This window comes from Polyodon spathula, chromosome 19 (genome assembly GCF_017654505.1).
Source record: "Polyodon spathula isolate WHYD16114869_AA chromosome 19, ASM1765450v1, whole genome shotgun sequence".
NCBI classification, from domain to species: Eukaryota; Metazoa; Chordata; class Actinopteri; order Acipenseriformes; family Polyodontidae; genus Polyodon; species Polyodon spathula.
This window is the reverse complement of record NC_054552.1, coordinates 6159061-6185518: the sequence shown is the minus strand read 5'-3', so window position 1 is coordinate 6185518 and position 26458 is coordinate 6159061. Positions and strand designations below refer to the sequence as shown.

The following is a 26458-nucleotide window of genomic DNA, read 5'->3' as shown; positions in this document are numbered from 1 at the left end:
ACACATGCTGCATTTTTGGTGTACAGTTTCTACACAGCCACGCAGGGCAGTTATAACATCCAATGTAATTGAGAAAACTCTAACCTCAGTATCCAGTTCTATACTGTCTGTCTGTCCTCTAGCACTGGGAACACCCAGATGCTACAATGAAATAAATAGAAAAGGTACCATTTTAATACATAAGCATTACTGTGCACGCCAGTGCAATACAGCACAATACATTTGAGGAAGGCTATAAGATGACGTTTAATTCAATGTATTTTCATGTTATTTTAACCCTATTGTACACTAAAAAAAAACGTAATGTAATTTCTTATATTAACTTTCTATAAACAGAATGCACATAGGAACTGTCTACCTATTAACTGTGGGATTTATAGTACTCAGGCATCAAGAAGTTTCCAATGCCATTTACTACTTTCTAGTGACTACATACATAAGCATTTCCGCAAACCATATTTTTTAATGCAAATATAGCACAGAATCAAATAATGCATGGTAAATAATGAAAACAACATTTATTTTGACCTTATTAAATGCATTTAAACGTATATCTCCCTCTTTGCAGACACCATTTTGTTATATTAAATTACACACCAAACATTTAAGAACAGCCTGGTCAACTAAACTGATCCCCTACAACGTTGATTGGTTTACTGAACAATTCCCTAACCAATTCCCTAACAATTCCCTTATCTTCAGCTGGGCAGTGTGACTCAGAGCCATCTGTTTTTATTTGTACACAATGCAACTGTGCTTTGCATAAAATGAGTGTCAGTACCTGAGGCGTGGGTGAGGACCCTGCAGAATTAACTGCAGTTCCATCTGAGGCTGGAAAGTAAAAACAAAATATATACTGCGTTTTAAAATAAAGTTAAAAGAAAAAAAAACATACAAGCATGTCTGAATACACTAATTATTACCTGTAAGATTTAGCCTACATTAATATGATTAATAATCTGAAATATATTATTTACTTTAAAATTCAATTTTTCTCACTAGAGAATCCTCCTTACTCACCGGTACATTTTAATGAAGATGGATTTCATACAGAGTGGATTATCAACATTAACCAAAAGGACAGTGTTGTAAAATTGTCACGCTAGCTTTCTATGTGAACACACAGGGGCGTGTATGGTGTGATACCGACATGGTGCAGCTGGTTTCCTTTGTCTGGTCTCCCATCCAAGTACTGACCAGGGCCCAGTCTAGCTTCTGGGATGAGACAAGTTCATCCAAGTTCGTAAAGGGTACAAACCTAAACTCAACGTTTAACACAGCAATGCCACTAAAAATTGTTCCTAACCTACAGTGCTGGCTCAACGTTGACTAAACAAACTTGCTGACTCTTGGAGCTGGTGAGCTCGCCAAACGTTAAAGATGCAAAAACAAGCATGACACTTTAATATAAACGTATATGAAAGATACAGAGAATGAGGTATAACCTAATTTAATTCACGAAACGATTATAATTAAGGCTGTGCTGTATTCCTGCCAGATTTGTTGTATTATAACTGCAGAGAAAAATGATCAGTATTGAATAGGGCAATGTTATTTTTTTGGTTTAAATATTATGTTTAATTGTGAAATATCTATTATTAGACCATGATGTGCTGTAAATAAAATACAGCCCTAATTATAATAATAAAATAGTTATTTTTGGATGCATTTAAAAGTCCATTCAACAAAGCGTCCCTGACTTCCCTGAAACACGTTTGTGACTTTTCTGGTCAAAAACCCTGAAAACAGAGGTTGAGTTTGGTATGCAGTCATGCTACAAGCAGGACCTCTACTCGAAACAAGATGCACTATCAGGGAATGAGCCTACCAATCTGGGGGGGCTGAGTGAGGGAGCTGCTTCGTGAAGGCACTGGAGAGGACCTTGGAGTGAGGCTGGGAGAGACACCTGCAATGGAAACGAAAGGATAATCAATATATTATACTAAAAATGATAAAGGCATAAAATACAGTTCATGCTTTTAAAGCAAGTAATTTCTTTCCATAAGACATTCACTTCCAGTTTAGAAAAGGATAGCATCTTGAACAAAAGTCTGACCAATAACAAACTTTATTTGACTCATTTTGTTTGGGGCCACTTGGTTCCCAAATACCACAAATTCAGTTCTCTTTCCATGAAATGGTCACATACAGAGCTTGTATTTTGAGGTTATTGGATATATGAAGTGTTCAGGGGCCATATCTCTATGCTGAAAAATATGAAATCTCTGAAATATGATGATGACATGCATAAAGAAAGAAACTTTTCGTTCACCCAAGTTCACCCAACTCAACAAAGGAACAGAAAAGTTGGCTTTAAGCCAAAATGAACTGGAGCCAAAGACACTCCATGTACCAGATTTTCATGAAAGATAACTCAGGAAGTCAACAGAAATAAAACTAACAAGAATTAAAATAAATTAGGGGCTGGAATGTGTCTCAGTGATCTGTAAAGTAACTGAAGGGGAAAGAACAGTTCCCAGAAAAAAGGTGATTACCAGTAACTTACCTCGCTGACAAGGTTGCAATATAGGAATAGACCAAAAACCATCAGAGACATTTAAAAAAATGAATGTTTACTCATTAAGATCCCCAGATGTACTGTTTCCTGTTTCCACAGACCTTGATCAGCACTGACCTTGGATTATCTCAAGGTAAAATTAGACATGCCAACATCAGCGCTGATCGGGGTTTATGAAAGAAGGGTTTTGGAAAGTTGTTTAAGGTTTGGATTTGTACCTGTTGGAGAATCTGATAGGCTGCAGGTTGACCTTCGACCCCTCCGCATGAAGAATCGCTCACTGACCTTCTTTGCTTCCTCAAGCAGCTCCAGATTCTTCTTTGTGTCATTGTCTGAGAGCTTAACATCTGGCAGCTGGTCTTTTACCAGGTCAATCACATGACCTGTGCTGTCTATGGGGATATACATAGAAGATTGTATTTATCTAAGCAGTTGCTCCCATCCCAAGGCTAAAGAGCATAACCACACAATTAGTTTAAACAACGTACTGTAGAAAAGAACACAAATAATCTGGGGTCTCGTTGAGCATTTTAATTAATCACGATAACCAATCTCTTACTTTGGTTTTAAAACCTTATTCATATATCAAGACTTGAATTAAAGTTTATTCTTTCTTAAATAGCAAAACTAACTCAAAGTAATCTTCATGAAATTTCAAGCAGTACATGTACAACACTCATTGGTATAATAAGGCAAACAATGTACAGAACTGTACTGTATGTGAGTTCTGCAAATACAAAAGTGAAGCCGAGGTTTTCAAGAGCCAGTTAACTTTATGTACTGCAGTAACAAGGGAATTGTTCAAAATGTTGCTTATATTTTATGGGTTGTGTGGTCAACTTTAAATAAAAGTTTGCATTCATACCAACTGTGGTGAGGGAGCTCGCTGAAGAAAAAGAACTCCGATGCCGATGTCTTGGGCTGTGGGGTCTGTTTAAATAAAACCAAAGATCTATCTATACACAGGTCCAATCACATGACATTGTGCACACCCTACCTGTGACACGGTTTTATTTTTACACTTTACATTTGTTGTCCTCACAGCAGGGATTGCACAAGCAGTAGCAACTACACAAACACCAACATAGCATCCGGGGTGCCATACTGTTTTGTCTTTTATCATCGGAAAGCACATGAACCAAATTAAGTAACATGATCACAATATGATAGCCAACCTTAGGGTCAAGGTACCATTACTTCTGCTCCTTTTACAGGGACACTTTGATTTTTTAATATTTTTTACAGAACCTCTAAATGTGAACGGCATTTGAACTGGCTTAGAGAAGCTGTGACAAAAATATCTGATATTTGCAACAGTTTAAGAGAAAGTGGAACTATAGATTCTGTCTCTAATTACCACCATCAAGTTAATACCTGCGCTCTCTGCCTTATCGGAGTTTAATGCACCTTTTTAATACCAAAGATTTTGTTATACAAAATTCCTAACAAGGTCAAACATCATGGCTCTGGAATTTTACAGAATATACACAAATACTAAAATAAGCAGCAATTAGCACAGCTTTCAGCTGTACTATACAAAATTCATGTATTTATGACAGGTGTGAATAGAATTTAAAACATTGCACATATTTGGAAAAGATTAACTTGACCGTAAACCTTCGTCAACAAAAGAAAGGCACATGGCTTGACCAAGCTGTTATTCTTTGGAAACACTTTATGAAATTTAGTTAAGTACACTGCTATCATTAGCAATGCATCTTAATGCAATACTGATTCATATCCCCCCATTTTAAGGTAATTCCAGCCTGCAGGGTTAGACCACTAATACGTGTTCTACTCATATACTGGCAGTACTCTCTGAACACAGTTTAACCTAAGGAATAATGCAGTATCTCATATGTACAAATACTAAAAGAACCTATTACAGTTTTTTGACAAATGTTTTGGTTGGAACTCTTTATCAAAAACTTCAGTGAGAAGGAATTTATTGAATCATCTGACTAGTTTCTTTTTGTATTATTACTGTACATATGTTACCACAGAGTGCTTTACAGTATCTGAGTTTACTGAGATGTTAACGAAAAGTACCTATGAGACTTCAGTCCCCTTTGACAGCAATGCAGGTGAACTTGCATACCTGCTCTGTGAAAGTGCATTAGGCTCTTGATCTGCAGTGAAAGCTTCCCCAGGAAGGACAATAGAAGGTGCACTGACCATTCTGGCTTCAACAGCTACAACCTGCTGGCAAAAGCACAAAACATAAATTGGTACTCCAACTGTGATGACATATTAAATCATTGGAGGTCGTATCATATATCCAATCTGCATAAAAGTTGAATTAAGGTTTTAGTTTGTTAGTTCATACCCTTATTTTTGCAGCTTACTCACTCAAGGCTTTTTTTTTTTTTTTTAACAAGCCTTACCTCGACATATGGTTTGTCTCAGGGAAAGGAACACAAAGTGAAATTCCAAAGGATGACATAAACATGCACTAACATCAGTGGGTAAGTGAAACTCTTTAAATGCCTATATATAAATCTCACTCTGGGGTACAAATTCCCTGGTGGAATACAACAGCTCTCTAGTGAAAATACCAAATCTTGACAGTTCTCATTCTACTCGCTTCCTCTTCAACCAGCACATAAACCACTTCTCAAAGGTGAATGAGCTGTAGCATTTATTCCCTTTAGCCTGAGTAGGGAAAAGAGACCACAATGAACTGAACATATAAAGCTGCTGTGAAAGTGGACTACATTGCAGGAAACAAACCAAATAATGAACTGTAGACTGCAGATTCATTTGCAGATTAAAAATGCAGTTCCGATGCACTATGTATTGCAAATGAAACAAAATCTCTACAATTATCTGTAGCTGCGCTTCAACTGAATTGCTCTGTAATCGTCTGCTGTGATGCAGTCTAACTCCCCTCTGTATTTAATGCACTTTCTTTGCCCCAGAGAACCTTCTACATCTTGAAACACTCGATCGGAAGATACACAGCAGTACTATTAAAGAACTGGGATCTTACTATTGTATCAGGGATGAACGTTTTGGAGCGCTTACAAATTATGCTCTTACCAGTTCTGCTGGATGATTAAATGAATAGGTCAATTTACTTCACTGACTTGGTACAACATCATGTTATCCGCTGAATATTCTGCTATAGAAATAATTTCTCCCATGGGCAGAGACTGTAGCCTTTTGATGTCAATCCCACAGCCTTCTCCTTTCCAAAAAAACAGCTGAACTCATGACTAGGGAAAGCTTTTCTTAGAAGAGAAATTATACACAAAGAAAGGCTTACTAAAGTGGTTATAAAAATGTCATTAACAGTGTTTCTGAGATATGTACAGGCAAGGCAACTCACATTACAAGACTTAAACAAAAATATTTGAATTGGAAATCTTCATAAATAGGTGTTCCGATTTTACAGTTCAACCTGACAGAGCCTCAACCCTTCATTAATGTTGTCTGCTTGTTATAAATCAAGGCTCCTTTTTGGTAAAAACTGGTATTTTCTTTTTTTATAGTAGATTAAGTGGACGCATATTAAAATGTACAGCATGTTAAAAAAATGATCTGGCTTAACCAAAAAAGGTGGGTGATCAGGTCAGGACGGAGGTGCGCTCAATAGGAAAGCTATGAATGGAAGCTCTCATTGTACTCTGCACTGTGCCTTGTCCCTCACCTTTCATGAGCCACAGAACTGGGAAATAAGTAACAAAGGTGCTGTATTTAATAATTACTCTCTTTGTTATTCCTTAAATGCTTTTAATGAATGTTGTTTTTGTTCCTCTACAACTGCCATGGCTGTAGTCATAGGCAAACAATAATTGTGAAATGATTCTTTCTCACAGACAAAAAACACATACAAGGATACCATCCAGAGCTAATAAAAACACACTGTTAAAATCTTTACATTTTTTTTTTTTTGATTAAATTAGAGATTTATGGACACAAAGAGCACACTTCAAAGCTTTGAACCACAACATAGTTATTTAAAAAATTGCCACTTTATAAAGGGACATAAAACACTTAATAGACTCTCATTACACAATCATTTGAGTCAGCCCATACGTAAAACTTGATACATCAGAAACCAACTTGGAACAAACCTGAAAGGGAAAACAACGTAAAACCTGATTGCAGATGGCATTGAGAGTTGTTATTTAGAGAACCGTTAGAACGATCTCCCAAGACTAGCAAATGTTCCTAAAACAGCAGCAACAAGGACAGACTATTAAACGTTGAACTTGAATTTTACCTCAGGCCTGAGCAGGCCCAAACTCAAGCTAAAGACCTACCTATTTATGTGATATGAATCTGGTAGTTTCAACTTCAGCAGACCCTTCGTGGTCTACACCAAAAAACTAAATTGAGCACAACAAGGATTGAATGGACATGGAGGCTGGGCCCTCAACCCCAAGAGAGGGCAAGACTGAAGCACATCTGGTGAGGCAATGTGGGGAATTTTACACTGCAACTGCTTAGGGTATCCCAGAGAAGACTTGTGAGTGGTTATGATGGTGTTTAGAGTTTTAGCAAGTTGGTTCACACAATGAAGAAATATTCTTTTCTTACACACGCAGTAAAAGTAAGTGAAGGGTTACACTGACTGGGGAGGGGGGCGAACTGTCCTGCTCCTCTGCTGCTTCTTCCTCATCTTCTTCTGGGAGGGTGGGCATGGTCTGGAACGGAGGAGGGTACCTGGGTCCAGGGGCCCTAGAGGCTGGACGGGCGAGGTCTGGAGCTGGACTGGTGAGCTCTGGAGCTGGACTGGCGAGCTCTGGAGCTGGATTGGCGAGCTCTGAAGCTGGACTGGTGAGTTCTGGAGCTGGATTGGCGAGCTCTGGAGCTGGATTGGCGAGCTCTGGAGCTGGACTGGCGAGCTCTGGAGCTGGACTGGCGAGCTCTGGAGCTGGATTGGCGAGCTCTGAAGCTGGACTGGCGAGCTCTGGAGCTGGACTGGCGAGCTCTGGAGCTGGATTGGCGAGCTCTGGAGCTGGATGGACTGGCGAGCTCTGGAGCTGGACTGGCGAGCTCTGGAGCTGGACTGGCGAGCTCTGGAGCTGGATTGGCGAGCTCTGGAGCTGGACTGGTGAGTTCTGGAGCTGGATTGGCGAGCTCTGGAGCTGGACTGGCGAGCTCTGGAGCTGGACTGGCGAGCTCTGGAGCTGGACTGCTCTGAAGCTGGAGGCGAGCTCTGGAGCTGGACTGGAGCTGGACTGGAGCTGGAGCTGGACTGGAGCTCTGGAGCTGGACTGGCGAGCTCTGGAGCTGGACTGGCGAGCTCTGGAGCTGGATTGGCGAGCTCTGGAGCTGGACTGGTGAGCTCTGGAGCTGGACTGGCGAGCTCTGGAGCTGGATTGGCGAGGCCTGGAGCTGGACTGGCGAGCTCTGGAGCTGGACTGGCGAGCTCTGGAGCTGGACTGGTGAGCTCTGAGCTCTGGAGCTGGACTGGATTGGCGAGCTCTGGAGCTGGACTGGCGAGGTCTGAGCTCTGGAGCTGGACTGGCGAGCTCTGGAGCTGGATTGGCGAGGCCTGGAGCTGGATTGGCGAGGTCTGGAGCTGGACTAGCGAGCTCTGGAGCTGGACTGGCGAGCTCTGGAGCTGGACTGGCGAGGTCTGGAGATGGGAGCTTGCTGAGACTCTTGCTCAGTTCCTGGGGCAGGTACTGGAACTCCTTATCTTCTGATGACTGAAATGAAAGCACAAGCATGCCAGTCTTATCTTCCTTTCAGAATCTGGTATTGCGCCCCTAGTGCTTCTGCACTGGTTCTGAACAGAAAGGCTACTTCTTGAGAGTTGCTATGTTTCTAGTAAATATTATCATTATTATTCCTTGTCTCTTCAAACATTTGAAAATTACTGAATAATAAGCCCTAACTTTTTAATAAACTATGCTCTGCTCCTGATGCTTGAATAATATTAGCTTCCCACAGACACTTCTACAGTTACATCACAAAGTGAAAAAAGTACATTTAACCACCCTGTTTCTAAAATAGAATCTTCATTCCACAAAAAAAAAAAAACAATTAAAACTTAATGGCGACCATATGTGGAGCTCACAACCTCTCCAGTAAACAGAATGCAATCACTTTTCTTTTGGATCAAACGCCATGGACTATCGAAAAACTGGTGATCTTATCTTGAAAACGTGTTACTGCTTATTCTGTTGCAGAATGATTTTTTAAATTACATTTACTGAAAAATGCATACTTCAACAAATGCTTATGGTTTAGAGTTACTTACACAATCTGTCCCTATCCATACACTAAACGAATAATATACATTATATCCAGTGCCAATGCACTCAGTAAGTACATTTTTTTAATAATATTGTGCAGAGATTGCAGTTTTAGAATAAAAAGTAGAAAACTTGTCCTAATCCCCTGCTGGAAAACAATCTATAATCATCTTGAAAGTCCTGCAAAGAAATTAATAGGATAAACCATTTATCAGCTGTAGCTTGTTAAAAGTACTGGCCAATTGAATAGCTTACACTGCACAAGCATTGTCTGTTTAGCTTTCAGTGCTATAAAATACATTTATGTCATTTATTACCGCCTACTGCTGTAAGTTGTAGCAAGAGTATGCATGCTTGGTTTGTTAAATGATTTAGCAGTTTTCCAAACCAAACCAAATATTTGGAATGCTGTCTACAATTAACATTGAGTGCACAAAAGGCAAACCTGTGAAAGAATACAGTAAACAGATACCAAAGAAATTAATTTTAGCACATTATAAAACTTTATGGGAGGCACTAAAGCTTAGGTTAAAAGTTTAATATGAATAAGTGTGACATGAATGATACTGTGAAGTAAAGTTACTAGAAAAGGGAAAAAGGAAACTTGGACAACTGGTTTTGAACAACTGAAAACTACAAAAACTATATAATGCATAATCTAATCAGTGTCTGCTTTTCTATAATAGAAAATAGCTGGAATCAATGCTCAGGAGAAGCGAGAAACAGTAAAATCAAAACATCTTTAATAAATGTTCATTAAACAAAACCTTAATTTGTATTAGTTTAAAACTAAATGGTAGTTATTACAAACAAATTAGCAACCATTATTAGCAATATAAATGGGTTTGACTGGATTTAAGTCAACTTTTTCCAGGTTTAAGTTTAATAAGAAAATAAAAATGAAATCAAACTAAAATCAGAGAACACATCAATCTCCTGACTATGTAATGTCCTCAGGGAAGAGTTATTTGTTCATTAGGTTTGCCAAAAAAAAGCCCTGCAAGTATCTTTTATTAAGAAAATATAATGTTCACAAGGTTCTCTCAGATACAGCACTAATATACTACCTTCTAAACAGTACTGGAACAGCAGTGGGACTTACCTGGCGTCTGTTCTCTACTGTGCTCATGAAGGAATTTGAAATGTCTAATAGTTTCTGAAAGCGGTTGAAAGTGCTGTGGTGATGGTGGATATACTGCGTAATACATATAAGCATTACAAAGGATGCTTAAATACAGTACTCAGTACACTACAGTAAGTGTGTATTACCATAAACACCAAGGAGAGCTCTGATGAATTAATGAATAGAAAAAAAGAATGCTAGCACTCACTAAGAACTAATAGGGTGCTGATTAAAATAACGCCACATAGGGTTGTTCTTAAATTCATGGTTCAGTAATTATGGTAGATTGAGTCTTACCCTCTCTGTGTTAGAAGCAGCACAATGTATCAGTATCACTGAGCCCTGACTTTTTTCATCATCTTCTGGATCTGTCTGGATGCTTTCATCACTGGTTATGATCTTTGGCCTTTAAAATATCAAAGACATAGATATGCATGACTTCATTCATGTGAAATAACAAACAGCATTTCAAATACCACAAGATTACTCAATGTCCTTAAGGAAGAAAATCCTCAATACTGTACATATAAATAAATAACAAAATGTCAAAATAGTTTTTTCTGGATTAATATCAAACGATACATGTGGATTATAAAAACATGCCAAGCCAAAAACATGTAAAACATGTTTTAAGTACATAACATCAACCTGAGTCTCAATCATTAAACTAGGTTTAAAACAAATATTATATTTTCAATAAAACAAAATATTCTAAATCATTAGAGGCGTGCATGATCTTCTGTTGCCAGTTTCTTTAGTTCTTCTCTCTTCATAATCCACAAGCACATATTTTGTTATATTTTTAAATAGCTGTCATGAGATGAAGTCCAGTTTCTAGACTTCACTTAAAAAAAAAAAATAAATCCTACCTTTCTACATTTTCTTCATTCACTTCACTAGCATATCTGTTTTGACTCGCACACTTCAGGCATGCTTCCCGGTGCTGATATGGTGGCAACGGGTTAAAACAATAGCTTGTGCTTTGCTGTCTTGTCCTCAGAAGTTCCAAAGTCAAGGCATCTGGTGGAATGAAGGGACAGACAGAGTTGCACACGCTCTTACAGAACACTGAAAAAAAAGGGACTGTTGAGGTTGCGCAAAGATGAGAGAGTCTATGTAAGTAGGGCCTAGCAGAAAAAAAAAACAATAACTTTTATTAAACAAAAAATATATATTTTGATAGGTTTATTACTTTACATTGACCACTTACTCTACTCACTAACCAACTGATCAGTGCTTTGGGTTGAAAATGACCTGATCCTGTTAAAATGTATGAAGGTTATTCTTGTACATTTCACACAGTAAATGTGCAGTATACATGCCGAATGTATATATAGCTGAGTCTACATATCAGTCACTGTGGCTTATAAATTGCTCCATCCATCTGAAAAACTAAGTAAAAAGTTGTCTTTTGAATTGGATTGCACACATTATTAGTGATGTAAAATTTGAAGATGTAGAATGCTACCATTACTTCTTTCATAGTATCAAAAGCACCTATGCAAGGACATTGTCACACACTTCCGTTACCTAGCAGAGTGGTCTGTAGTCTCGCAGTGGAATGGTCGTCACAGTGCTGCCCAGAAAGAGTACTGAAGAAAGGACTGTGCAGCAGTAAAGGTTTATTAAGGAATGAAGCCCAGGAATCTTCTTTCCGCTGTTTAAAAGAGAGATTTCAGATTTAATATTTACTTCAGCTTCAACATTTGCCAACTAAACATGGACAAACTTGAACAGCGCACTGATGCTCCAGGAAAAAAAAAAACTGCCGAGCAATGAATCCTGGCTGTTGTAACAGTAAGGGCAAGAGGATAGGAGGGTTACACCTTAGATCACAGTGAGCTTTGTCACAACATCACTTGAGTAGCAGGATTTATCCAGGTGTTCCAAAAAAGCTAACAAAGAAAAGCTGTCAAATTCTTTTTTTCTTGTGAAGTGTGAGCTATTCTGAGTCCTCCTGTGGGTAATGTCATCCCAAGGTTGTAAGCCATAGTGAAAACAAATGGAGGTCCCATTGAGCACATGCTACTGCATGACAGGGCCTCTATGAAGCTTCAAGGCTCTCCTTTTCCTTGGTAAATCCATTAACTGGTCAAATGTCTTCATCCACCAAATGGCACAGACATTCAATACTGACCTGAATCTGTATATTTCCTTGATTTTCTTCTCTCGGAATCTGGACTACGCAGCCTTTCTTCTTAGTTATGTTGCTTTGTGCCTAAATAAAGAAAACATAAATGGGATTTGTGGGGTACAGTGTAGACAGACCAAAGGGGAATGCTTCAAAACTGTTCTGCTGTCGTGCTGTGGTGGGAAGATGATGGGGAACAGCTGTTTTAGGCACTGTATTGACCTGACTTATCCAGCTGCAATAGGATGTTCAAGCTTATCTGCAATACACAAACAATCCAATAACCTTTATATAAAACCCTGTGACAAAGCTGCACAGTGTCCTTCCCTAAGCCTCCTGTATAAAACCGGGACATTGTGTTCAGACTCAATGTAACTGGTTTAAGGTAAGCCTGCTGATAAAATACAACATGTATGCCATCCACTGTGCAGTAGCTTGCAAATAAACTGACATTCATATCTGAAATCAATTCACTGTATTTGGTTTCTATTCATTTCGGGTCGATTTCACTGAGGTTTTTAAAAAAAGACTTTGCCAAGTGCCGTCTTCCTTATAAGGAATGCAGAAGCTTATTTTTAAACTTACAAACAAACAAATTATGAAAGCAAGTCTAGTGAAACATGGGCATGGATGTAAAAGCCAACAATAGCTACTGAAATACAGTATTTACTTAGTATTGAACCTGGTATGGTTGCCATCAAAAAATAACATACAAAAATATATTTTTTGTTGAATGTCAAACAAAAATAAATATTTTCTTTCCACAGTTGTACAGCTGGTTCTTACAAAGGATGTTCAAAATTATTTTCTGCACAGCAAGGCATCCAACCTTATTTTTATAGACCAGTGATTGAGCTGTGTAATATTCCTCACAGCCGACTTGATCTATTGAAAAAAGACAACACATGAACGGTTTTCTTTGGGAATCAGCACTTTTTTCTAATCCTACCATAATAGGGATTGTTACACTGTTGAAAGCTACTTTTCTGTTGTGCAGTCTTGAGGTTTTGGACTGGTCACAGATTTTCATTTGGTATCTTTAAATATCCATGCTTCGTTATGAAAAAACAGACTTTAGCAATGTTGGGTAACTGCTGATCTCCGCATCTTAAATGCAAGACTGTCATTCTTTTTGACAGAATATACATATTTAAATACCATTACAGTAATTGCCACATGCTGCTTCTGGTCTTGCCATGTTTATGCCTAGCAAATGACTAATTGGGTAAGCTGTTAAAATGGGATTCAACACCAGGCTCCTATTATATCCTAAATACTTGCTGCGAACAAACAAAAAAATAGGAGCTAAGCCACAGAGCTCATACAATATAAAGTGGCAGTCTGATTACAGAGAGCCTGATAAAGAGGTGCTCTGTATTGACTTGACTCACCCAGCTGCCAGCTCCTTCAGACCCTTCCCACGTCCCAGACCTGGTTATCTTTAGCTAGCCTCAGTTGACCAAGAACTCCCTGTCATTTCCAATCCATTACTTATTATAGTATGCTACTGTGCTGCAAGACTGTAAGGCAAGGTTCTTAGAGATGCAAGCTGTCCATTGTGGATGCAGTTGCTATATCGATGGAGAGAGAGAAAGCATCTGGTGGCTATAGAGTACAAAACTAGAAACAAACTCTATGTATTCTCAGTTATTTTTGGATGGTGGGATTGATTTCCTTGCCTTGCAACAGAATAGGTCCTCAGATCAAACCCATATACACAACCAGCATCAAACTTGATCTTTATCAACTTTCTCAACTGTGAGAGCTTTTCATAACTTTACTGATTATTTATGGCAATGCATAAGAAAAGTTAAACTGAACTGAAACTTACTGAAATTAAAACTGAAACTGAAATTTGGGACTGAAATAGTAGAAATATTGGTAGACTTGATTTAAATTGATTGGAAATGAAATGGGTGACACACACACACGCACACACACACGCACACGCACACGCACACACACACACACATCTGTGTGTCATAATGCTGTCTATATATTATTTGGAGGGTAGGGTAATTACGAGTGAATGTGAAGCAATATATTATTGTGAAAGGAAAGTACTGAATTAAATATACATAATGTAAAAGTCTTCAGTCTACTACGTTTGACCAAGTAAAATATCCTCATTTGCAAGGCACCAGTCCAGGGCTGCAGATTTGTTTTTGAGGGGTAGGGGTAGTAGCGGAGGGAGTTAATTTGTTGGTATAACTTTGCTTCATTGAGACTGGCTGGGCAATCAGTGGGTTTCCATGACAACTCATATTTTTCCTGACAAGCTGGGAAAGCCCAGTGCAGGATCTTAAGAAAACACAGCATTTGTAATTTCTCATGTTCCATTTGTCATTGAGGGCTATTTTAAACACAGCTCCGGGGCTACTCTGAAACTTATTAGGAAAGAAACATTCAGAGAGTCAGTTTGATGACAGGATACCTAAATGATATGGCTGGACAGAGAGGCTTATAAAACTACAGATGCACCAGATTTACGATCACTTATTTTAATGGAACCGCTGTGGGGCTCAATCGCTCTCTCTATATGTTAAGACTACCCCACATTTGTATAAGGGTTTACTGTATATGGTAAGAAAAACCTTCTGCAAGTCACTGCAACAACTGACTGGACTTTGACTCCAGTGTCAATACAAGTTGTTTTTTTTAGCATACTATGGTGAAAGCAAAGTGTAGTAAAGCATGGTATAATAAATGGTAAACCAAAAAAACACAGTGAAGAACAATAAATAGCAAGCATAAACTTGGGAAGAGCTTTAGAAACCTGTGAACACTTTTACAACTGAAGATATCAACATTACTTTAAGGGCGTCGTCAGTTAGTTGGCTGGAAACTACAGTATCACATTTAAAAAACGACTGAATATTAGCCTACAGCAAGAACTTAGTGAATCTTGCATATAAAATATAGAGGTTCACTATCTCATACCTGTCAAATGGAAACAGCAAGAAACATCTTAATAACCTGCCCGCTCCCACTCATTAGCCATCAGTCATGCATGCTGTGCTTGAAGGGAAGGATCTAGAGACTGGGCTTAGCAGTCAAGGTTCACAGTTCCCATGAAAACCCCTGAATTCTTGAACACTGACAGCGACCCCACTGACAAGCACCAGGAGACTCATCACATTTGTAAGTGAGCCCACACGCTGGCTCACAAACACGCATCCTTCTATGTCTTTCAAATGTGAAATCTGGGAGAAACTTTAGATCATTTTGTTCTTGTGTATCAACAGGGGTTACACAGCACACTGGTAGCCATGCTAATGTGTTACCTGATTCAGCATTAGTGCTTTGTTTTATGCCAAATCCTATTAATAAACCTTGCATATAGCTCAGTATCTGTGCCCGACATACAAATCTTTTAACAGTTTACTTAACACTTTTTATAAGTTTGTGTAAAAACCCTTATAAAAGTTTACCATGGTATTTTGCAGTTTTACCTGCAGTAAAACAGTTATACAATGCATTTACCATAATTTACCCTGGTTTGCTGTTTTTTTTATATGCATTACCATACCTTGCTGGACTTTACAATGTTTACCTACGCTTTACCATGATTTCACAATGCTTTATTAGACTTTGGTAAGTTTTTACTAAGGGAAACTTTTATAAGGGACAGTCAACAAAGTTTCATACTGTATGTACCCACTACTGATTTATTTTGGAAAGGGAAGCCTATAAATTCTTCTATTTATATGTGACTACCTGTTCTAACATTTAGTTTATTATACAGTCCACAAGGAACACTTTAGTGTCCTCGTCTACTGTATTTAGAAGTACAGTACATGTATGCTGTATAGCATGCCTGACTCCATTATCTAATGAAAACAAACTTGGAAAAGACAGATTTCTCGCTTTGAGGTCTTACGGTCAAATGTTATTTGGCCTGAAACATTTAATTGTGCTAGAGAACTTTACCATGTGAAAGTTTTTAGAAACTTTATATGCAAAACAAAGAAACAGCTCCCTGCTAAACATTTTGTTGTGTATAATTACTTTGAAATAATTACTTTGAAACTGGCAACATGTTGATCCTTCTGCTTGAATGTCGCATCACATTGCATGAGAGAAAGACATCTCCCACACAATCCTGGGTATGTCAACATTCCAGTTGCAAAGATTTTATTACTGCATATATGTGTGTGTGTGTATATATATATTTACACACACACATATATATAAGTTTTAGAAAAAGAAAGACTGCTGTGTACCAAAATGATCAATAAGAAAAAAGAAAAAAGAAAAGGATATATTAGGTACTTAAAAAGGTAGAATAATTGATTACAAATCAATTATCAGGACATTTTGGACAATGTATTCAGCCGATGAAGGACTTAAGAGTCCGAAATGTCCTGATAATTGATTTGTAATCAATTATTCTACCTTTTTAAATACCTAAATATATAAATAGATATATAATAGATAGATAGATAGATAGATAGATAGATAGATAGATAGATAGACAGATTGATAGGTAGAGGTATATATGATGTCTATTATTCATTTTTGCGTCCTAATACTGGTAAGTCCAAAAGAAACATTGCTGCATTCTGCATTCAGTCGTCAGATCTGCTTTAAAATCCCATATATTACCACCTTGCTTACATTGTCTTGGCATATTACTGCTGGAGCATGGTAGTGTACAGAAACTAGCACTGCATCATTTCCACATTTCCATTACAAATTAAAATCCAGCACCATTTTCATCCGAACACGATAAAAAAAACTGTTTCTCATCCAACAAACACATCTCACCAATGGTTCTAGGAGAAAACACATTACTATATTAATAGGAAACAAGTTCCCAGTCCTATGTAAGTCACAACAGAGCAGAGTTTTACCGTACCTTTTGCAGATTGTCTTGAATCTTAACAGCAGATTACAACAAACAGCTATTCCCAGATTCTGAGATTTCTTACCTAAAGTTGAGCAATTCCTTGTCTTTTTCTGAAGCCAGCCTCCCTTTCACTCCCAGGAGCTTTTACCATTTAAGGTCAATGCTTCATCTGGCTCTATTGGCTGTGCTGAGGCTTTCTCTAGCAGCTCAAAATTCTAAACACAAGCATGACTGTTTCCACTAAAATGACCAGCACCTCAGAATTCTCCACTTCTGTTTCAAATGATTAGAGCAAGGGAACTAGCTCGCCTTAGAAACAGCGGAGAGAAGGAACTTTTTGCTCCAGTCGAAGGGAGCTGAGTGACAACACTAATCACAAAAACGTCTCTGCTTGCTCAGGGGAATATCCGTAGGCAGCGCAGTCTACTGTAGACAACCTTCCTTGTGGTTATCATAAATCATATATTCATCAAACTGTTCAGTTGAATGGTAAAGTTACATTTGTGATCAGTCTACCCTAAAAAGAAAGCTCATGCTATTCTTAATAAAATACATTCAAAAAGACCATCGATGATGTATCTGTACAGGTCTCTTGTAAGCCTTGTAAAGTACAGTAGTGCAGCTAAATCAGTCAGTTAATAACCATAGAATAAAAGAGACACAGAGTTAAACTTTCATCCAAATGTGCATGTTCTTTGCAAGATTGGGTTAAGTGCAACTCATGGGAAATGTTCTGGTAACGCTCTTAATATGTTGCTTATTTAAAGATTTGACTTTCTATTTAAAGCTACAGTTTCCAAGCATCATGTTTAGTTTTATGACAAAATATGATTCTGTATTCTACTGCACAGTCTTCCCTATATAGTTAATCTTTCTTTGTAATGATTACATTCCCCCAAAAGTAGTTTTAACTGCGGCAACAGAAACTCCTTCCCTTAAAACCTGCTAGCCATTAAGTCAACAGTCATGCTGAACATGCAGTCTGCATCAGAAAGAGGTTGCGTGAAAAGGAATTGTGTGTGTGTGTGTGTGTGTGTGTATATATATATATATTTATATATATAATGTATACATTGTTATGATATTTTCACTTAAGACAAACCTTTTAAGCATCTATTTTTAGTTCCACCCTCCTTATTATAAATACCAACAATGCAGGTAAATGGCTTGCTTGGTATGTTAAACAGCTTATAAGTGACTGTGCTATTTTTGAGCTCTCCAACAGATCTGCTATTTATTCAATGTCACTGATGAATGAGACAGATATAGTCATTATAAATATTATCCCCTCAACTAATGAAAATAAACCCTGCAAGGAAGAATGTAGAAGGCTTAAGTATGTAATCATGCATCATCCTGAAAAGTGAACTGAAACCACTTAATACTCTCTACAGTTTAATGCTGATAGGAATTCAGATTTATTTTAAAATTTCCATTCTGTTGCCATTACCTTTCTTTTATTCTGAAGAGAAAAATCCAAACAAAAGGCCACTAACTTCACCTAAATAAAAATACTGTTGTATACTATAGCAGCTGTTTGTTAGACTTACAGAATCTTCATAGGGTGTTGACTTTATAATGAAAATAAAATAGTCTGTATTGTAGCAAATCAAGTAAAAAAGTGAAGCTTAATCAACACTCACCTACTAATAAACACATCTGTCATATCAATTATCAATTATGTAACTCCAATTTATGTCACACTGTACTGATCAGCAAGGCAGCACCCAATCCTTCCAGTGACTGCTCAGAATGCTCGTCATAAAACTCGATCACAGTGACCTTTCTAAAAGTTTGCTTTGCAGTCATTTTGTAGTTTAACACAATTTTTCCATGCAGCGAGTTTACCTGGTCTATAATATTTCTGAGTGCTTTACCTTGCTTGTCTGTTTATTCCTTACTATGCTTTCACAATGCTTTCCAACACTTTGATGTGCTATTACCATGGCTTTACCATATTACGTATTATTAGAGCATCTAAGTCAGTGTGAACTGAAAAAGGATCTTTTTGTCTTCTGCCTTTTTAACTTTGCATATCTGAAAAGTTTAACTTATTAAAGGAACTGCAATGAATCTGGCTGCATGAGTACTGTAGCTCAGTGATTAACGACCTGGTCACAGTAAAGAAAGCTATGTTCAAGACCTGGCTTGGAACTCACCAGAAGCTTTTTATTATAAACAAACATTTAAACAAGCTATCTTTTTCTCTTACCTTACTTGTTCTTCTCCCAGTCTCTTCTGAATTCTCTTCTCCTAGTAAGCTGAGTTTGCCTATTTATATTGAAACCGAAAAATACAAAAATAGCTCATTTGCATGTTCCAGGGTTCATGCAAACTAAAACTGCTTATCAAAAAACACAAGCACCAGGCTCCTCGACAGAATGACACAGAGAGACAGGAGCAATCTTATAGGCAGAATAAACCTTCCACACAGGTTTAAGCAAGATATGATAATCTGTGGTTGTCTCTTTTCCACAACTAAGGGCAACAAAAACCAGGTAACCATTTGCATGAAGGCCTAGCAACACATGGTCTGGGTCTCATTAATACAAATAAAAACATTTCAATGTTAACTATCAAAGGATGGCTGCTTGAGGCACTCGCTCATATAACACAGTTTTAAGGTGGCAGAGGTGTGTTATACAGATGGGAGGTGTTCTTGTAGCCCCTGTTTATTGTCATTTACCTGTCTTTTTGGGAAGGCAGGAATGTTTCTGTAACAATGACGGGTTGACTAGGTGCGAAACAAACAGACCCATACCTCGTACATTTAAACATTCTTCCCATTTCAAGAATGTGATGAAAATAGTCTGTTTCTTGGTAAGCCATAGATACAATTTAAGAGAGACTGGTAAACGCTCTTGCTACATCCTCCAAAATACATTCAGGCCTGTTTAATATAGGGCTGACATCTGAATAGGGATATATACAATATTTAGGTCACCTTCATTATTATTAATATGAATGTGTTATATGAACTTCCTTTTTACAATGTAGCAGGAAGCAAGCTTAATCTAGGCATGGTGTTAGAAAAAACTGCCAGAAATCAATGTTCAATGACATCATAATGAATAATAAATACACTCCAATATAAACTATTTGATTTTAGCGCAGCTTGCTAATTATCTTATTGAGTAAGGCGAAGCTCTAGCGAGGAGCTGTAATCTAATGCTTTTCAATCAAAACAGCCTCACATTAAAAATGTAATACAATAAAAATGCTAAAAGGCTAAATCAACAGTTAATCTCAGGAATAACCAAAGAACATTTTCTTAGTTTTCAAGCAGTGTGCTTTAGTTTGACATCTATGAACACTAAATGTAAAAGCCTAGTATAGGCTAACAAATGTTGCATCACTCTGGGTTTTTAAAATGCAGTTCCTTATATAAACTAGGAAGTTGTGCATTCTATGTACTGTTTATGAATGCCTTTAAAAAAGCTGCTGTTTTAAGAAGCTGTTAATGATCTATGCTTTTCCCTTAGATAACAAGATCTTTGTTTAGTTTTCATGTCAGTTCATTTGAAGTAATTTCTTAAGTTTATAAAAAGACATTTGCCTGATATAAATACAGCATCTATAACTCAGCTCTTACTGGAACTGGTATTGAAAGAATGGTATTGGCAGGAAGCCACAGCCTAAACATGACATTTAGAAACATCAGGAAACAGTGGGATGGCCATTTTGCACCTTAATAGCACTGTTACACATCATTGTAATTTACCACTGATAACTGGAGGAGCTTGGCAAACAGTGGGCATCTTCTCTTCTTTCTCTGGATCACTTGTCTTAAAGCATGTAGAACTGCGGTTACATAAAGCCATAGATGATCCCAAATCTGTAGACTACAGAAATATTTGTGTTAGCTCCTATTTATGGAGTTGGAAATTTCAATCTTGTGATTCAGTTAAATGAAAACCATACAACCTTTACACAGAAGGTAAACATTCAATAATGGAAAGAAATGCTCACTAAAATAACCTTTTTTGTTTTGTTTGTTTTTTTGCTAAGAAATCCTACATAAACAATATTCTGCTATTTTTAGACATGTTGGATCACAAGCTCTGTCAGATTAACTAACCCTGGTGCTTTAACCCTGCATTGTATTGGAAGGGTTAACTAGTAAAACAAACACATTCATTTTTTTAAAAGCAATAAACAAAGTTCTCCACAGTTTAGCTGGCATTCTCTGGTTCCACGGAATATACAGCTAGAAACATTACATTGTACAATATATCTCTGTCTGAGAGCAAGAACATACTAATTGGAGGGTTGTGTGTATAGGATCCATCTTTACTTTGGAACTAGACTAGGGTTAACTGTTAGATTAAAGTTGCTTTCCTTATAGTGACTTAAAAAAATATAATAAAATAAGATACTAAACTTTAAAACTGCTGTATAGTGGCCTGGGGACAATATATGGGTTTAACTAGGAAGACAGTGTCAATAAAAACCATAAACACTACATTTAACAGCTTAGTATAGGTTAATAAATGAATTGATTGTAAGTGTATTTTTTTTTTAAATACAAGCCAAGGTATATGGTGTGATTAATATACAAGCACAACATTTTTAACTCATTTTATGGTTGATACCTTCAAATAAATACCTCATTTGTTGCTGTTCCTTTTTCCACAGAATGGAGATGCATAGCTGCACTCTCAGCTCTCTCTATAGTAACCTGTATCCTTTTCTCTGCCGTATCTATCCGCTCCTTAGCAATAGCCAGTCTCTTTTCTGTCAAGCTGACCAATTCTGCTGCTCGAGACACACTGTTCTTCATTGCCTCCATTTCCTTAGCAGATTTCATCAGCAAGTTTGAAGATGATTCATTTAACTGGCTGACTTCCATTTTGAACCTGTCTGCTTCCATTAAAGCTTGCATAACTTTCTGTTCCCCAGCTTGGATACCTTTAATTCTCTCCTCTTGTAACTCAGCTAGTCTTTGGTCAACAGCCTTAACTTTGTTCTCAGTGATGTTCAAGGTGGCAGCCATTTTGTCTTCTGCCACTCTGGTCCTTGTTTCAGCTATTAGGGTCCTCTTCTGTGATTCCAATACCATCTCTTCTAAACGGGCTGACTTGCTTTTCATCTCCTCGATTGTTCTTTGGGCTTGCAACAGTCTTCCTTCGGTTTCCAAGAGCCTCTTCTTCAGCCTAGCTGCCTCTTCTCTGTCTTTAACCTTCTCCTCCTCCACTGTCATCTTGCTTTCCATTTCCTTGATTGTTCTTTGGGCTTGCAACAGTCTTCCTTCAGTTTCCAAGAGCCTTTTCTTGATCCTAGCTGCCTCTTCTCTGTCTTTAACCTCCACTGTCATCTTGCTTTCCATCTCCTCGATTGTTCTTTGGGCTTGCAACAGTCTTCCTTCGGTTTCCAAGAGCAACTTCTTCAGCCTAGCTGCCTCTTCTCTGGCTTTAACCTTCTCCTCCTCCACTTTCACTGCTCTCCACCAGGAGACAGCTGCCGTCTTCTTCGCCTCTTTAGCTCCTTTTTCAACTTCTGCTGCCCTATGATCCTGTTCTGAGACTCTTTCTTCAGCCTTGTCCCTCAGCACTTTCTGGAGCTCCAGCTCTCTTATCCTGAAAGGAAATTACAGTTTAAGCATGTCCAAGTGCAGTAAAGCACATTGAAAGCATGATAAAGCAGAGACAACTCCAGTAAAGCACAGTGAATTATGGTATAGCATGGTAAAAAATATGGCAAAGCATTTAAAACTATGGTACCATGGAAACATGCAATTCTACCATTACAAACCCTCCAAGGCTGACACTTTGGATATAGTTTTCATTTTAATGTTGCTAAAGATGTCAGCATTTCATTGTAATTGATGAATTGTGAAATACGTGCATGTACTGACATTTTTTAATGTATAAATTAATGTAGATTATTTTTTTAATTAAGAACACATTTATATGTTACTCTGTCACTACTGTATGTAGTGTGTTATTTACAGTTACAAACGGATGGAGTTGGTTCTTAATTACTTCAAGTAAAACTCACATACACATTTGCTAGATGGTGTTTCGTGTTGAGATGTTGCTGTTGACACTGGAGGTAGACTCTTTCTAATTTTTCCAAAGCTTTATTCCAGTCCTCTTTCAGTGTAAATAGACCATCAAGCTGATGTATATTGTTCAACATGATTTGTCTCAGCTTCTTTTGTAGCTCCTTGGGGTATAAATGAAACAGGTTATGCACCCATTTTTTTTTTTTTAAATAAAGGCATGATAATTCTCACAGATGTTACTGTGACAGGTAACTGACTTTCAGTCACAGCACAGAGCTTGCGAAGTAATAGTGTACAAAAGAGTGAATTTGCAGTTATTCCCACCAGAACTAGCTTGACATGGTAGAAAGGCATAAACGCAGTATTTTACAGAGCCATCAATATTCTTTTAGGGATCTGGATTGGGTATAAAGATGCAGTCTGAAGCAGGGCCTTGATTCTGTGCTCCCAGTGTTGAGAGTCTTATCACTGCCCTATGCAGGGGCTCACCTCTTTCTGTATAATGACAAGATGGGCCGTGTCATCTGGCACATCCAGTCCTTGACATGAGGTAATGAAGGCATCAATCTGGTGCTTCATGTGATTTGCCTGAAAAGTCAACAACATGAAACAACACAGTTGTGTGCTGCATTGAAATGTATTCCTCAGTGGTTTCCTGATGCAGGAAAGACCAGATCAGATACTGTAGCAAAGTGCAAACAAGGCATACTGAAAATTCCTAATAGCAACCTATTATAAAAATTTTTGGAATGACAGCAGCTTGGTTACAATAGCCAGGGTGCAGGGTTTTGACCATCCAGGAGGATGCAGTAGATTACCACCTTACCATCGCTTCAGGCTCTGTCTGAAACATGCTGCTGTCTTCTTGTGATTTTATCTGTTGCAGAATCGTTTGAAAATCGTCTTTCTGCTCAGATGATGTCATCATCAGGCCACAAATAGGCGTGGCAACCTCTTCAAGACCGCCCTGCTGCCCGCACACACAGAAACATGGGAATGCAGTTAGATGAAGAATAACATCAATTCCACATCTCCATACAGTTTAAGCCAACCACTGTTTGAAAAAGTCTACAGACACACATCTCTCAGAGATCAATACATATGGCATTCATTTTATAAAGTATGTTTTCATTGCAAAACATTTTTTAATTAAATTAAGAAACATCATTTACGACATTAAATACATACAACATATGTTTTTGCTGAAGACAACCGCTGCTTCACTTAAAAATAAACAAATTACCTTGTGAAACTCCTCGATTTCTGACTGCAGAGAGTTTAGCAGTGGGAGGGCACCAGGTCGTCCAGCAGGACTCTGAAGGCTGGCGGTACATCTGTTGATTCAAGCACAGTTACTGTCTTATCACCCTGTATCAGCCAGATTGCTCCTCAAACTCAGCTGATCCTTTCTTCCATGAAGCCCTGGACAGAGCAGACTAACAGGGATATTCAGAGCGCTCACGCAGTGTGCTAGGTGTAGTTCAAATGTATATAGCTAAGAAGCCTTTCTTTTTATTTAAATAGAATGGGCCCTATTGAGAACATTTTAAGGACAATACTAAGGAGTGTTTTTTTCAGGACTGTTTGTGACTTTTTTTTAAGATCATTTTGTAGTAATTTGCAGGTCACAAAACATTTTTTTCAACAGACCAAGAGAGAGCTGCAAGTTCATTTTTACAAAGACAATGTTTTTCAACACAGTCCTTTAAAAAGATAGTTTATTGTTTTATGACCAAGGACTCTATATAGATGAACATATGTGTTACATACACAAGAGAACCACGCAATTGATGTACTTCAACAAATGAAGATTTTTGTTTTTCATGGGTACATATATTTTCAATTCATTCTTTCATATTTTACCCCAAGGGTGATTTTATTGATCCCCTTAATACCATCACTAGAGAGTTTAGGGTGCCTGTATTAAGCTCCGCCTCTGTTTAGACCATTAAAAAGTTACTTTCACTATACACTACATAAGGGTAAAATATTTTAAAAGTATTGCCTTATGTAAAGGTGTATGTAAAACGGATCTGTTTTACGGCTTGCTGTTTTGCATAATGAGCTATTGATATAACCAGAGATTATTTACATATGGATACAATGCCTACCTCAAAAGCTCTTGCTGTGAGTTTTCTTGCAATCGGTTTAGTTCTAAATGCATCCCCTCAAAAAAAAAAAAAAAATGAAGTAGCATTATTCCACAACCCAGCACTATTTGAAATCATATTTAATACACATCCTAAATGTCAGATACTACCTTTTGTTAAAGTATAATTAAACAGATAAATGCTCTTCTTTACTGATGCTGTTTTATATTTCTATATAGTTTTGAAAAAAAAAGTTTTTTTTTATTACTGGATTAAAATAGATGAATAACACAACACAACCAATATTACACTCAAAAGATACCTCAATGATTTTGTGGTTTTCCAGCCTGGAATTCTTTAGTTCTTCTATAAACTGTATTTTCTGAAATAGGAGTGCAAAAAAAGTTTTGATCAGCTCACTAAACTGCAGTAAAGCCCTAATTCTCTTTCTGTTAATTATGTTTAAATGCCAGTAGGTGTTTGTAATACTCACCTCTGTGATTTCTATATCTTTTGCTGCCAATAAGCTTTGTGCTTCATAAAGTTGCTTCTAGAATATATTTAATATATATGTATAAATAACTTTCATATTAATCATTTTAGTCAGATATGAGTGCAGTAACAGTGGTATGTGATATTATACACGCACTTACCAGCATCTCAGATTTTGTTTTTGTTAGCTCAGAAATCCTGGTTTTAGCCAATTCTTTGTCCTGTGTAAGATTTTCTTTCTGTCAAAAGAACATAAAATACAAGAAACAAACTCATAGTTATTATTCTCATTTACAGATCACAAAATGGTGTTAGATATATATATATATATATATATATATATATATATATATATATATATATATATATATATATATATATATATATATATAATACGAAATGTGGAGACCTCTTCCAGTATTTGCACCTTTGCATTTAAACTTTCATTTTCTCTTTTCTATGTTCAAAAGAAACAGGACAAAATTAGAGCAAAAAATGTATTTCAACATGAATGACAGGAAGTGGGTAACATAAAAGTAATGCAAAATAACCATTGTTTCTATTTTTATTTAACATAACTTAATATATATAGCATGTGATAGTTTTCTACCTCTTACTGGAATAATATATTTCAATTATAAGTATAAACATTTCGGTAACAATTTATATTAAGGTGCTGCTTATTAATGTTTTATAAATGTATAATATGTTAATAAGTATGTCAATAAAGCATCATATATGGTTTATAACCATGCAATAGCTATAGACAGAATTTCTGTGAATTCTGGCCTTATGGCTATTGCATGGTTATAATCCACCTAATATTAGGTGGATTACAAAATAATTATATATATATATATTATATATATATATATATATATATATATATATATATATAATATATATATAAGCATTTATTATATATTATATAAAATTTTATAAAACATTAATAAGCAGCATCTTAATATAAAGTGCAACAAACATTTTTATATACCTTAGGCAACTTTAATGTGCTTCTACTCGCTCTTTCTAAATGTTCTTG

General features: G+C 37.1%; 1 protein-coding gene across 1 annotated transcript in view; it reads right to left on the bottom strand.

Moving 5' to 3' along the window:
* The window catches only part of LOC121295000 (inositol 1,4,5-triphosphate receptor associated 1-like), a 31424-nt gene extending 12328 nt beyond the window's left edge, over window positions 1-19096 (bottom strand). Inside the window, exons 1-11 of the mRNA XM_041219264.1 lie at window positions 19043-19096; window positions 11988-12068; window positions 11381-11507; window positions 10720-10870; window positions 10148-10256; window positions 4617-4717; window positions 3384-3448; window positions 2737-2910; window positions 1829-1906; window positions 782-831; window positions 85-141 (exon numbers count right to left, since the gene is read on the bottom strand). Of these exons, the coding sequence (XP_041075198.1) occupies window positions 85-141; window positions 782-831; window positions 1829-1906; window positions 2737-2910; window positions 3384-3448; window positions 4617-4696 (504 nt within the window). The 5' untranslated portion in view covers window positions 4697-4717; window positions 10148-10256; window positions 10720-10870; ... (1 more) ...; window positions 11988-12068; window positions 19043-19096. The remainder of the gene's footprint in view (window positions 1-84; window positions 142-781; window positions 832-1828; window positions 1907-2736; window positions 2911-3383; window positions 3449-4616; window positions 4718-10147; window positions 10257-10719; window positions 10871-11380; window positions 11508-11987; window positions 12069-19042) is intronic.
* Window positions 19097-26458: the final 7362 nt, after the last annotated feature.